General features: G+C 39.3%; 1 protein-coding gene across 7 annotated transcripts in view; it reads right to left on the bottom strand.

Annotated features, from left to right (window-relative positions):
* The window catches only part of TMEM273 (transmembrane protein 273), a 34908-nt gene extending 27659 nt beyond the window's left edge, over positions 1-7249 (bottom strand). For all 7 annotated transcript variants that reach the window (XM_055275359.2, XM_055275360.2, XM_055275361.2 and 4 more), the window contains exon 1: positions 7159-7249. In XM_055275359.2, coding sequence (XP_055131334.1) covers positions 7159-7201 — 43 coding nt within the window. In that variant the 5' untranslated portion in view covers positions 7202-7249. The remainder of the gene's footprint in view (positions 1-7158) is intronic.
* Positions 7250-14572: the final 7323 nt, after the last annotated feature.

The following is a 14572-nucleotide window of genomic DNA, read 5'->3' as shown; positions in this document are numbered from 1 at the left end:
AAAGAAATACTTTAAATACAACACAACTTACGATCACTCAAAAATTATGCAGGTGTAACTCTAATAGCACGACATTGAAAAAAAAATCCAGAAGGATCTTAATAAATGGAGACATGTACCGAGTTCATGGAAAAATACAACATGATAAAGATGTCAAATCTCCCCAGATTGATCTATAGGTTTAATGTAATTCCCATCAGAAGCCCAGCAAGACTGTTTTTGCAGATGTACAAAAGATTATTTTAAAATTTACATGGAAAGATAAAGGAAAGAGAATTGCGAAAAATCTTTTTTGAAAAGGAAGAATAAAGTAGAAGGAATCACTCTACTCCCTTGAGACTTAATATATTTACAAAAATCAAGACTGTGTGGGATTGGCAGAAGGACAGACATATCAGTGGAAAAGAAAAGAGAACCCCAAGTTAGCCCCACCCAAGTATGACCAACTGATTTTTGACAAAGGGGCAAAATATGTTCAATAGAGGAAGGATCATTTTTTCAACCAACAGTGCTGGACCAATTAGATATCCATAGGTTAAAAAATTACCTTGATTAAATTCACACTTTATACAAAAAAAAGTTCAAAATGGATCCTAGATTTCAATATAAAACATAAAACTATGTAAATTTTAGGGGGAAATCTTGAGATCTTAAGGTTTGGTGCAAACTTCTCAGACATGCTATCAAAAGCACAATCCATGAAAAAAAAGATTAATAAGTTAGGCAATTAAAATTAAACATTTTGTTCTGTAAAAGACCCTGTTAAGAGAATGAAAAGACAAACTATAGACTAAGAAAATATTTGCAGGCCACATATTTGACAAAGGACTCATATCTAGGGTATATAAAGAACTCTTAAAATTCAACAGTAAAAGAAAAAAGCAAGCAATTCATTTAGAAAAAATGGGCAGAAGTCATTAGGGGAATTCTTGCCCTATCAGGAAATATCTCTTGCCTACCTGCGGTTTCAGGCTCTTCCTTGACCTTCTGCTGACTTGCAAGAGACCCTGGTGTATTCGTTTATTGTTACATTTGTAGAGATTCGTTATGCAGCAAAATAAAACGAATATACCAAGGATTCTTCCTCACTAAAATTCACACACCACATGATTCTGAACCATTGTCTTGGCAGGAAATTGGAACAGGGGAAAAGCTGTCAGGAAAAAATTTTTACAAAGATCTCAGGGACTCAGACCCAAGGAATAAAGTGATGACTTTGACTTGTAAGATAAAAACGAATTTAATTCTCTTTACCCGGGCCTCTGCCATCTTTTCATTATAAATTAAGGGAGAAAAAAAAGACTCTGCTCTCTTCAATAACTCTGGCTCCTTCAGTGAAGAATGTTTTAGGCCCTGGAATGTAATTAAAGTGATATTGTATTTCTCTTATTATCATGATTATAATAATACATAGATTTCAGCGGATGCTTGGCAACAGAATTAAAACTGAGATAGATAGCTGACATTTTGGATGGAATTAGAGTCCACAGGAATATTTTATATGACAGCTTTTTTAAAAGGAAGATGCAGACCTCTAATAAAATGCCTAGAAATTTCACCAGATATTTTCAATAGCTAGTCTTAGATCAATATTTTAGCAAAACTTAAAAATATTGATTGGTTGATATTTAAGTAGCAATTTATTTAGAATTTTGACAACCATAATCCAAAACCTAGTTTTAAGGTTTTTTTTATCAGGATGGCAAAAATACATCAGCCTTCCTCAGGCATCCCGTACCTCTAAGTGTGGACACCTGAGAAGGACAGTGTTGGCCATGCAGTCTCCTGGAAGGGAATGAATATGCTGAATCAAATCACCAGGGGCTATCAGGCAAACCCCAAGATAAGGAATGTTCTGTGGGGAAAAAAAGTGGGGTTTGAAAGCTGTGTGCTTCAAAAATATCTTTATCATGAAAGACAAACAAAAGCTCAGGGGCCGTACCAGATTAAGGAAGGCTAATGTGACACAGTCGGTCACCCCTGCCATACCTGTCCTAGATTGGGTCCTGGCCTGGAGGCAAAACCAAGGCTATAGGGGACATTATTGGATCCATTGAAAATATTAGAATGTGATAAATAGATTATATAAAAGTATTTTTTCAAAGTTAAATTTCCTAAAATTGATGATTGTACTGTGGTACATATATTCTTAAGAAATAAACACTGATGTATTTAAGGGTTAAAAGAAACCCCATGGTATACAAAATTTACCTCAGTTGTTTCAGGAAACAAATTGTGTGTGTCTCTGTATGTGTGTGTGTGTGTGTGTGTGTGTGTGTGTAGAGAGAGAAAGAAAGAGGCAATATATTATCAAGCAAATAAGATAAATTATTTAAAATAGGCAGTCATATGAGTGTTCTTTGTACTATTTTATTCTTATACTTTTCTTGAAAGTTTGAATTGTTTTGAAATAAAAAAATTTTTTAAAAAGTTAAAAAGTCACTTCAGTTTTTTCAATGTCCTTTCTATTCTTGACTAGCAGTTTGGCATTCGAGCTAAAAATTCAGCTTTGGGGCATCAAAATGCCTCAGTTTGAATCCCAACTGGGCCACTCACCTGCTACTTTAATCTCTCTGTGCCTCAGTTTCCTTGTCTGGAAAAATGGGCATGACTACAATAAAAGTATCTGCCTTGGGGCTGAGAAATTAACAGGGTCCACGTGGGAGTGCTGAGAGCAGCCCTGGCCCGTGGTCGGCTCTCAGGAAGTGAAATTTTATCACACTTTTGAGGAAGGAGTGTTACATGTAAGAGGAAGTGAATTAAGGACCAAAATGATTCTAGCAACAACAGTGACAAGCAGTAGATATTTCACCTGCAAGCTATCAAGATTAGTCAGCTATTGCAAATAAAACATTGTGGCATGATTCGAAGAGAGGCAGATGCAAAAAGTGGAACAGAAGATGAAGCCCATTAATGGTTCAGACATCTTAAATGGGTACAGAATAGACATAGAATATATTTGCAATATAGAATCATTGCAAAGCAAAGAAAGGAAAGATTATTACACAGGTGATATTGCAACAACTGATGTCCCATACAGAAAACATTAAAATTAGATTCTTTCTTTAGGCCATAAATAAAAATACATTCCAAATAAATTAAAGACCTAATCATAAAAAATGAAACCACTTTAAAGTAAAAATAACTTTTTAAAATATTTCTTAACACAGAAAAACCAAGCACACAAAAAGGAAAAGACCAATAAATGTGATTATATCACATTGAAAGACTTCTCACGACAAAGGATGCCACAAAGATAAAAGATAAGCAATATACTGAGAGAAGATATTTGCAACACATGAAACATACAAATAATTAATATCCAGAATACTACATAAAAGACCAATAATCAAATACAACTTGGGAGAAAGGTATATAAAATCAGAAATCTACAGAAAAGGAGAATGGGCTGTCTGATAAGGTAGAGAAAGTAGTTATTCTTAGTAGTAATTAGGAACACACAAACTAAAATAAAAACTTTGAGATACAATTTTATACCTCTCTAATTGTCAAGAATTGAGAAGTTGGGCAGTATCAAGTATTACTGAGTATGTAAGGAACAGATGTGGCCACAATCCCCTGGTGGAGAGCAATTTGGCAATATCCAATAAAAGGAGAATTGACACGACATTTCCCCTGCCAGGGGTGTCTGCTAAAAAAACAGCTGCAGGTGGGTTCCAGGAGGTGGGGCGAGAGGGCTCATCGAAGCATCAGCCATCAGGCTGCAAGTTAGAGACAACCTAAATTCTGACCATATGGGAATGGATAAACAGTCAGATAAATGACAGTGTTTCTGCGGAAACTTGCAGAGTAGTTTGGATGAATGCATTTGACCCATATTATCAGAATGGGTAGATAATGCAACTTGTTAACTATGCTATGGCAGATTCCTGCAGTTTTTAACAGCTGCAAAGTAACCCAGGAAGGAAGCACAGCCAACCCTGGGGTGCCTCTCCCTCTGGGGAGGGAGGAAAACAAGAGGAGGAAGAGAGCCAAACTCCACCTCTTACATTCTGTTTCTCTGATGGATACATTGATTTAGCTACCTACCTTTAAATATATATCTAGAAAAAAGTTTAACATTTGGTAATTCAGAGTGTTGGCTCCATAAATGTCTGTTCCATTAATCTCAGTGTTTGAAAAATATTTAAATAATATTCAAATGCTGTTTCTTTAAAAACTTTCTACCTACTCTGTGTGTGGGAAAGACTGGCCTGGCTTCTCATCCCAGGGTCCCCCAGTCATACTTGGGATCCTGGATGTCACAGAGGGACTGGACAGAGAGTGCCCCCATGCCCCCCAAGTCCCCTGAGGTACAGTTCTCATACACCCTGGGTGACTGGCCTGGTCACCCACCCTCACAGACCCCCATCTACCAGTAGATTGCACTAAACAGTGCTCTAGGGCCATTTCTGCAGTCAATAAAGGGGAAGCCCAGCGTTTCCTTCATTTGCTTTCAACAGGCTGTCATGTTAGCTTTTTGTTCACAAACATTTGTTTACTGGAATTAACAACATATACAATCATTATGAAAAATGCCAATACAGAGAAACTAAGATGCTGTGTAATTCTTTTTCCTAAGAAGAGTAAAGGATAGCCAGGCGCGGTGGCTCACGCCTGTAATCCCAGCACTTTTGGAGGCCAAGGTGGGTGGAACACCTGAGGTCAGGAGTTCAAGACCAGCCTGGCCAACATGGAGAAACCCCATCTCTACTAAAAATATGAAATTAGCCAGGTGTGGGGGCACATGCCTGTAATCCCAGCTACTCGGGAGGCTGAGGCAGGAGAATCACTTGAACCCGGGAGGTGGGGGTTGCAGTGAGCCGAGATTGCGCCATTGCACTCCAGCCTGGGCAACAAGAGCGAAATTCCATCTCGAGGAGGAGGAGGAGGAGGAGGAGGAGGAGGAAGAGGAGGAAGAGGAAGAGGAAGAAGAAGAAGAAGAAGAAGAAGAAGAAGAAGAAGAAGAAGAAGAAGAAGAAGAAGAAGAAGAAGAAGAAGAAGAAGAAGAAGAAGAAGAAGAAAGAAGAAGAAGACTAAACACATGCAAAATATTACTACGGAACTCTAACCTGTAACTATCACTTCATCACTTCTGTTTCTTCGTGTCAGCTCATAGAAAGGCATGACTTTCAACTAAATATATTGGATATTGTCGGAAAAACTAAAGCATAATTAACTTAGTCAAATTCACTTGTTTCTGGTTTCAGCAGTGTTGAATAATACTCTGTGAAATATTTTGGGAGGCTTTTACCCTATTATTTCATCAGGTTATATTCCTGGAGGTGGAATTTCTGGGTGAAGGGTTATGAACATCTTACATTTTGCTTACATTGACACCCAGATTTTGCCAAATTGCCCTCTGAAGAGTGAATAAATGAGTCCCCTCATATCCAATAGTGAGTGCTCACCACGTATCACATCCCATACTCAGTGCTTTAAATGTGGTAACAGATTTCATTTTCCCAATAGTCCTATGAGGTGTCCCCAACTCACAGATGAGAAAACTGAGCACAGAGAGGATTAATTCTTTGTCCAAGTTTTCCAGGCTGGTAAACAACAGAACAGGGATGAACATTTAGGGAGTCTCATACTGGCTACCCGCTCCTAACCACTGTGTACCTCTACCAATAGTATATGAAAGCACAAACGAGCTGTGATGCCTTGGCCTAGTGATTAAAACCTCATCTATAACATGCAGGTAATTGTGGCACCTATTGCACAGAGTTGCTGTGGGGACTAAATGAGCTCATGTAACATCTTCAGCAGAGCACCCAGCACATCGACACACTAAAAAATGCGAGGTGTTGTTAGTTCTTTTATTATTTGTGAGACTGGACATTTTAAAGTTTTATTGTCTGTAATTCTTCAATGAATTGCCTGTTTATATAATTTGCACATTTTTCATTGGATTTCTTAAATTTAACTTCCTTTTTTTTGTACCAGGACAGACTAGTTTGTTTATCTAGATAAGTCAAAAGCAGAAATAAGGTTTACAACTTCTCTTACCTTCCACCACATCTCTGGGCAGGCACACTGCATCTAACCACCGTGCACACCCTTAATTGCTGCTTGCTGGTGCCTGCCATCCCTTCACAGTCACCGCCAAGGGCCCGTTTCCATGTGTAAACTGATGGATGATGTGGCTGGCTATCTGTCTGACATGCTGACTCCCCAGGCCAAAGTCTTTGCTATCCCCTGCTTAGTGCAGACTTTAGATGGAAACCTGCCCACAGCACTAACTTTGCCTGCATTCAGGGTACAACCTATTGGTCTGGAGACACAAGATTTAATCTGGAGACAGACTGCTTCCCATTGAGTCTTGGCCCAGTGCAAGTTCTGGGAAGGAACATCTTTGTATATATGAGGGACATATGCTGCCTTTTTAGGAAACAACAGTTGATATCAGAGGGGACTTTGTAAAGCCACGTGTCTCTCTCCATCTCTGTCTCCATCTATGCATATTTTTAACCATCTCTCTATGTCTCTGTCTCTCTCTCTCTCTCTCTGAGTTTCTTCCTCTCTGTCTACTTCTCTGATTTTATATTTCTCTCTCTCCATTTGGCCCTACTTTGTTTAGGTCTTTGCCTCTCTCCTTTCTTCCTTCTTTCAATGAATACATTAAAGATAATTTTTAAAAACAAAGATACCTCTGAGTAGCAAACAGTCTGCTTCACTGCATGAGAATTCTGATTCAACATTAACTGTACAGCAGCATCTACATGCCTACATGTTCTCATTCTATGTCAGCATTTTGATTTGACTTAATTAAATTTAACTTAACTCTCTCGAAATCCCAAAAAGTAAACATGATTATCTCCCATCTCATTGGTTCAGAAAGTTAGGGAGTTTCAGAAGCTTATTCTAGTTTATCAGCAATGGAGCCACAGTTTACACCCAGATATTTCTAGATCCCAAGCCCGAAGTTCCTTCTGCCATGACCCTTCCTATACTCCTTTAGCCTAGAAGCATTTGTAAGTTGCAGCTAGAATGAGACAAACAAGATCATTGCTCACTACCAGATCAAAGTGAGAAATATCATCTGTGTAAAGGGACAGAGTTATGTTTTAAGGATCAAGCCCCGGTGGGCTAAGGCTCCCCCAGTTTCCTGCCCACTGAGGCTCCCCCAGGCCAGAGATCCCTGCAGTCCCCACTTACCCAGGAGGAAGAGGATCCTCAGCATGCTGACCCCCGAGTTCATGCTTGCACTCTGCTCCTGGCTCCTGGCTCCTGGCAGCGCAGGCACAATGAGCCATGTGACCCAAGGCTCTGGGGATAGGACAAGCCCCACGTGACTGACGGGGAAGGAAACCACAGTCACAGCCAGGAGGCTGTTCAGTTCGTCTCAGCCTCTCTGAATACAGGGCTGAAGGAAGCCCCTGTCATCCTGGACTCCACCAGAAGCTGGCTGTGATTAGGCCCATTGTACAAGCTGGGGCATTATACCCAGTGTTCTCTCCTATAATCCTCCCCACAGAGTGTGGGAACAAAGCATGGTAAGGTGCAGTTTCTTGCCTAACGACCCATGCTAGTAAGTCTCAGAGAGGAATGTGGGCAAAGCCAGTCTGCCCTGCAGTCCAGCCCTTGCAGTAGCCTCTGCCTTGGAGCAGGAACAGGAAATGCCCCTCCAGCCAATAGTCCAGCTCGGTCACTGTTTTTGTGCCATGGGAGCCTCTGAGTCTAGGAATGCCTATCACTCTCTTCTCAGAATAAGATTTTTAAATCCCCAAACTAAAATAGATAAGGATCACAGTAAAAATCAGTAGTATTAACACAAAGTTATCAAAATATTTTGTTAAACTTGCGACGTAGAAATATACATGCTTCTTTATCCACACAGTAAATAGCAAGATCTGGCAGCAGATGAAACAGCTACCACCATCTCGACATGGTGATAAATGGAATCGATATTGAGAGATACCTATAACACCTGGAATGTGGATGGAAAGACCTGTGATTCCTACCAGGAATAAAGTTATTGGGTGGTAATGTTTCCGTGGTTCATTTGCCACACTACTATTAGAAGAAGATGCTAAGTGTTCCTTAGAGGTTAGAGAACAGAGATGTAATATTTTTCCCATCCAAGTTTACAGGCTCCATGTCCAGGTCCTTAGCCTGGAGGAACTTTGGTAGTCACACAGGCTCAGCCAGCAGACTGAAGGCCACATACTCCTGTATTCCTTTATACCTGCACGTTGTCACAATGCTTAGCTGTTCAGCCACCAACCCAAATGTGCAGGAAATGTCACTTTTTTAAATATAAATCAACTTAATGACAAGTCTTGAGTCCCCCACCCAACTGAGCTGGCAGAAATTGAGCTCATTTCATTCTTGGGCTCCCTCAGTCAAATCCCTAACAGTAGCAGCCAATGCCGTGAGCACTTGCTACTGTGCCCAATGCCGTCTTAGCATGCAACCTGTCCAAGTCCATGCAGCAGTAAATGTGAGAGCTGGACTCGAAACCCAGGCCTTCGGCTGGCAGCCTACACCCCTCAGGCTTCATGTGCCCTCTGTGCACAGGCATCTTCCCCTGCCAAGGTCAAGCCAGAGGCAGTCCGATTGCCCTGGTGCCACGGATGCCCCTTGGGTCCATCTGCATATCTGCTGTGGCTCCTTCTGAGTTTCACATAAATAATGGACATGAGTGGAGAAGGCTGGTCATGAGAAGCAATTAGCTTCATCTGGGTGCCTTCAAGTTCCATCTGTCCACACTTTATTTATTTGATGAAATTTAGATCAGTCTCCACCTGCACCAAGAAACATACTCTCTTATTTCTCCTGGAATATGTGGAGTTTTCTTAATTTTGTCCCAGTTCATGGGAACATGTATAAGAAAAATATTTCACTTTCCTCTAAGTGTATTGAAAGGAAATGCCAGTGCAGACCTGACAATCTGTAGACAGTGGCTGGGGACGGTGGAGCTACATTCAGGCCAGGCCCAGGGCTTCCAGCCACACCAGGCAGTTCCGTTTTTATGTGAAATCAATAAGTTTCAAATGTCGGCAACTGATTTCAAAATACTTTTGCATGGGGTGAGTCAACCTAAACACCAGCATGAACTTCTGCTCCCAAACACCTCTCCAAACATCCTTGGGAGCTTGACCTGTCCTACATACTCTCAGGAGGGGAAGCATCTGCAGCTACTTCTGCTTTCACTCTGCCATAGCCTCCGAGTCTGGAAAATGCAGTCTGCTCCCTGCTTAGACAGGCAGAGTCCCAAAACGCCCCGTAAACTAGAATCTCATGAGACGCCCTGGCACCCAGCCATGGCACCTTGGCAAGATGGTTGTGTGTCTTCTTGGTGTGGCACGATGCACCCAGAGGAGCAGATGCCCCACCACATACCCCTGTAATGAACGCCCAGTTCTGACTGTGAGGCTGCTCCTGTCACTAGTGTAGGATGGCTGACACTGGCCCAGGAGCTTGTGAGGGCAGGGCCCAGGGCACCAGGCCTAGCACCTGACACAGCGCAGGCTCCCAGCGGTGTTTGTTGAATGAAGAATTCAATTCACCCCATTTATTTGGGAGGCTGAGGCAGGAGAATCGCCTGAACCCGGGAGGCAGAGCTTGCAGTGAGCCGAGATTGCGCCACTGCACTCCAGCCTGGGCGACAAAAGTGAAACTCTGTCTCAAAAAAAAAAAAAGAAGTCATTTCACTTTCTTATGCTCAGCCGGCCCAGCCTCCAGCCCACCTGGCAGGAATATTTTCCAGGTCATCTAGGTGAGGAAGGTCACTGCACTGCCAATCAGAAAAGAATGAGCCCCACTCCGGCAGCTCTGACATCCTGCCCCTCACTCGGGTGCGGGGTCTCCTCCAAGGCCACCAAGCCTGGGACTCTTCTGTCCTTAACACTGCACCCTCAGGACCAGCCAGGGAGCTTGCAGGATTCATGCCTCATGTGAATGCCTTTAGTGCAAGTCACAAAAAACTGCCAAACTCCATCATTATGCATCAAGTTTTTAAAAATTTAAGGATAGAGACGATTCAGCAAACAGATTTGTTTATTGGCCTTACATAGAACTGTGCACCCAACAATTAGAAAACAGCCATTCAATTCAGCATGCATGCAACATTTATACCCCAAAACGGTCACACACTGGGCCATAATGCAAGTCTCAAAAATTTCAAAGAAAAGGTGACATATAGACCATATTTTCTTACCACAATGTAATTGAATTAAATGACAGTAACAAAAATACATGATAGAAATTTCCATCAGTTTGGAAATTTTAAAACATTTCTAAGTAACTCATAGATCAAAGAAAAAATTACAGTGAAAATTACAAATAGCTAGAACTGAATGATAATGAAAATGTTGCACGTCTGATTTTGTAGAATGCAAGCCAGGTAATAATTAAAAGGAAATGCATAGATGTAAATACTTAGAAAAGAAGAACTGAAAAAGGAATGAGATAAGCAACCAATCTGAGAAGTTTGAAAAAAAAATAAGCCCAGAAAAAAGGCAGAAGAAAGGAAGCAATAAATATGAGAGCAAAAAGGAATGAACCAGAAGCAAGCAAAGATACAATGGGGAGGATCAATACATCTTAAAAGTTTTTTCTGAAAAAACTAATAATATGACAAATTCCTCACAGAATGGATTAAAAAAGAGAGAAGACAAAAATAAATAATATTAAGAATAAATAAGTCCAAAAAGATAGCAATAATGGCATTATTTGCAATCTTATGCCAATGAATTTGAAAACTTTGATGAAATGGACACAATCTCAGGAAAGTGTAACTTACTGAAATGTACTAGACAAAAACAGCAAGACAGAAGGGTCCTGATGCCTTTCAAAAGATTGAATCAAATAGTTAAAAATCTTGCCACAAAGAAAATATCATTCCAAACTATTTTACAGAATTTTACAAAAATTTTAGAAACTTTAAGGACTAGGAAATTACAATATTAACAAACTAGTTCAGATAATAGAAATAAAATGAGTGTTCTCTGACTGTTCTGTGAGGCTAGCATAATCTTTGTACCAAAACCAGGCAAGAAGAAAGCAAGAAAATAAAAGTATATCCCAATCTCACTAAATAACATAGAGTCCAAAATCCTTTTAAAAATTACCAAATCAAATGTAATGACACACACACATATATATATATATATATAAAGAATAAACTACTATGACCAAGTCATTCACCACTTCAATGGATTAAAACAGAAAATAAATTAAATTAACTTAATATGTACAGAAAAGCATTTGATAAAATCCATCAGCCATTCATGATAAAAACTCCTAATAAACTAGAAATAGATAAAAACTTTCTTAATCTAATGAAAAGATATCTGCTAAAATATAACAGCAAGCGTCATCATTATGGTGAACCACAAAGAGGCAATCTCTTTAAAATTAGGAACAAGATGCCATGTATCACTATTTCTATTCAAAATTGTCTAAGGTCTTGTTAGTAAAATTTTTTTTTAAAAAAAAGGAATACAAATAATGAGGATTGGGAAGGAAGAAAAATTTATATTCTTAGTTGATATGTTTGTCTACACAGAAAGCCTTTAAGACTCCAAGACTAATTGTTAAAAATAATAATATGGCTGAATGCAAGGTCAATATTTTTAAAAATCAATTTAATTTGTATATACCAGTAACAAAAAGAAAACATGTTATTAAAAAATATAAAATTACACAACCACTATTCCATAATATATACGTATTTTAAAATAACAAGTACCTGATAAATACATACAATTTTGTTAATTAAATAAATACATAAAAACTAATAGTAATAATTAGACCACATGACCAAAAATAATATATATATACATATTTAAGGAATATAATAAATATATAATACATTTGTTTTATATATATGAATAATGAATCTAACAAAAGTTGCTCAAGACACATGGAGAAAACACTAGTGCACAGCATTAAAGAGGATCTAAGTAAACAAAAAGTGTGTCACCATGGATAGAAAAACTCAAAAATCCTTAAGTTGGGGATTTGTCTCAAATAAATCTATGGTGTCAATACCATCTTCCACTCAACTTCATTAGTAGTCAGAGGAATGAAAATGAAGGCCACAGTGAGACACCATTTTACACTTTCAGATTGGCAATAATAAAAATCTTGGGTAATATTAAACGTAAGTGAGAATGTGAAAAAATATGGTGTAATATCAGCAATTTTCTATTCTTTGGTAAAGTTGAAGATTAGTGTATCCTGTGATTCAACAGTACTCCTCCTGAACATATGCCCAGGGTCTCTCTCACACACGTACATTCAGAAACAGAAAAGAACAATCATAGAGCAAAACTGGTCACAGCAAAAAAGACCTTGGAGGAACCATGAAATCTATCAACAGGAAAATGGTTAAATAATTTATGATACATTTTTATAATGGAATAGCATATAGCTATAAAATGAATAAATGACAGCAACCTAGGACAATTTGGATAAGTCTTAGAAACAATATTGTGTGAAAAATCAAATTGTGAAAGAGTATAACCAGAATGATATTAATTTTATGAAGCAGAGTACCAAGCAAAACTATACAATAAAAACCCTAGAGATACATATATATTCTTCATTAAACAGTATTTTTAAAAATCTAGAAAATGATAAACACAACATTCTGGAGAGATTAATCTCTCAGAGCAAGGCAGAGGGAGGGGAGAGAAAGGAACACGCAGTAAGATGCAGAGGTAATGGTCTGGTTCTTTAATCGTGAGGTAGCTGCATGGGTATTTGTTTTGTTAGTAGGAAGGTCAGACTCTGAGTTTTTCCTAAAGTCCTGGTTTATGCCCACTATCTTAGTACAATTACAATAGCATCCCATTTCACTCTCAAAGGTTTGGCAAAGGTCCTTATTCAAAACCTACATATGCTATGGAGAATTTGGTGTTTATTGAAGATTGCATAATTAAGAAGTAACTAAAACAAATATTAATGCCAGCAAGGTTGTGTCGATAGACATTGGAACGGTTTCATTCATTCTAGCAATTAGCAATTCTAGCTTGAAAAACTTACCCCAATTTTGACCCATTAATTCTACTTTAAGGGACGTAGTTCAAGGAAATGATTGAACAAAAGTATATGGATGGATATTTAAGGATGCTCACTACCGAATTATTTGAAATGGAAGGTCAAAACAACAAGTGAAAGACAGGAAACAACCAAAATTGGCACACATCTGACACAATGGTAACCAGGCAGAAGGGTGTTCACCAGGAAATGAGAGTTCCTTTCTCATTACCACCTCGCCTGACTTTCAGTAAGCAAATGGGTGTGGATACCTGCTTCCAGGGAAAGAAGAAAGCTGAAGATTGGAAGCAGACATGGTCAGTGGCTGCAGCCCATCTGTGCAAGAACTTTTGCAATTAAAGAATACTGTTACCTTGTGTATTAGTTCATTCTCATGCTGCTGATAAAGTTATACCCGAGACTGGGTAATTTATAAAGGAAAGAGGTTTAATTGACTCACAGTTCAGGATGGCTGGGGAGGCCGCAGGAAACTTACCATTATGGCAGAAGGGGAAGCAAACACGTCCTTCTTCACATGGCAACAGCAAGAAGTGCAGAGCAAAGGCGGGGAAAAGCTCCTTATGAAAGCATCAGATCTCATGAGAACTCACTATCACAAGAACAGCATGGAGGTAACCACCCCCATGATTCAATTACCTCCCACCAAGTCCCTCCCATGACACGTGAGGATTATGGGAACTACAATTCAAGATGAGATTTGGGTGGGGACACAGACAAACCATATCGCCTCGGCCCATAGTTAGCAGAAGATATGAGTTAAAATAAGAATATGTGTCCATTTAGGGGGAGTCTAGAGGGAATCTTAAACATAAATATGACCCAATTTTACCATAAATACACATGTATGTGTTGCTGTTTTAATACTCTTTCCTGATTATAAAAATTCTCTCTTAGTTTTTACATACACCTGGCTTCATTTCTTTCCCTATCTCTGTAAGGCTATACACACTTCTGTTGTTAACCCAAGAATAATATTGTGGTTCTAAATTTTCCCAAATACGTCCAGGTCATGGTAAAAAGTATAAAGTCCATTAAAGTACTAATGTAAATTTCATTATTAACATAATCAATCTTGAAACAATGAAATCACCAAAACCTAGGGGCAACTTTCATCCGCAGTTTTTTTCCCAATGCCTCATAGGAGCCAAGGAGCTGGTGAGCCACTGAATGGACTTTGAGAAAGCCATGGACAAAAGCCATGTTTGAAATACAAAGGGTTAAAGCCCAGGAGACCTGGCCCAGGGGCTCCCAGCCAAGGAAACCAAGGCATGGCTTTCTGTGAGCCCGGCTCAAAGGGAGGCTGGAGGACAGAGCAGCTCTTTCAAGCTAGGCGTCTGATTTCATCCATATTTGATCACCTGAAGGTTGTGTGAAATTAGGAAACTGTGGTCCATACAGTATTTTCCTCACTGTTGAAAAGAGGACCTTCGTTCTCAGCCCCTATCTCTTAGAACATTGCAAAAGTTGGCATTTATTGAGTTTGAAGAACAGCAAAAATACCAAGCCACCCAGAGGCCTTGTTTCTTTATCTCAACCGTGAGTAAAGGAGGTCCTGATATCTGGG

Source organism: Symphalangus syndactylus, chromosome 4 (assembly GCF_028878055.3).
Source record: "Symphalangus syndactylus isolate Jambi chromosome 4, NHGRI_mSymSyn1-v2.1_pri, whole genome shotgun sequence".
Taxonomy (NCBI): Eukaryota; Metazoa; Chordata; class Mammalia; order Primates; family Hylobatidae; genus Symphalangus; species Symphalangus syndactylus.
The sequence above is the reverse complement of the archived record's forward strand: the minus strand, read 5'-3'. Positions and strand labels throughout refer to the sequence as shown.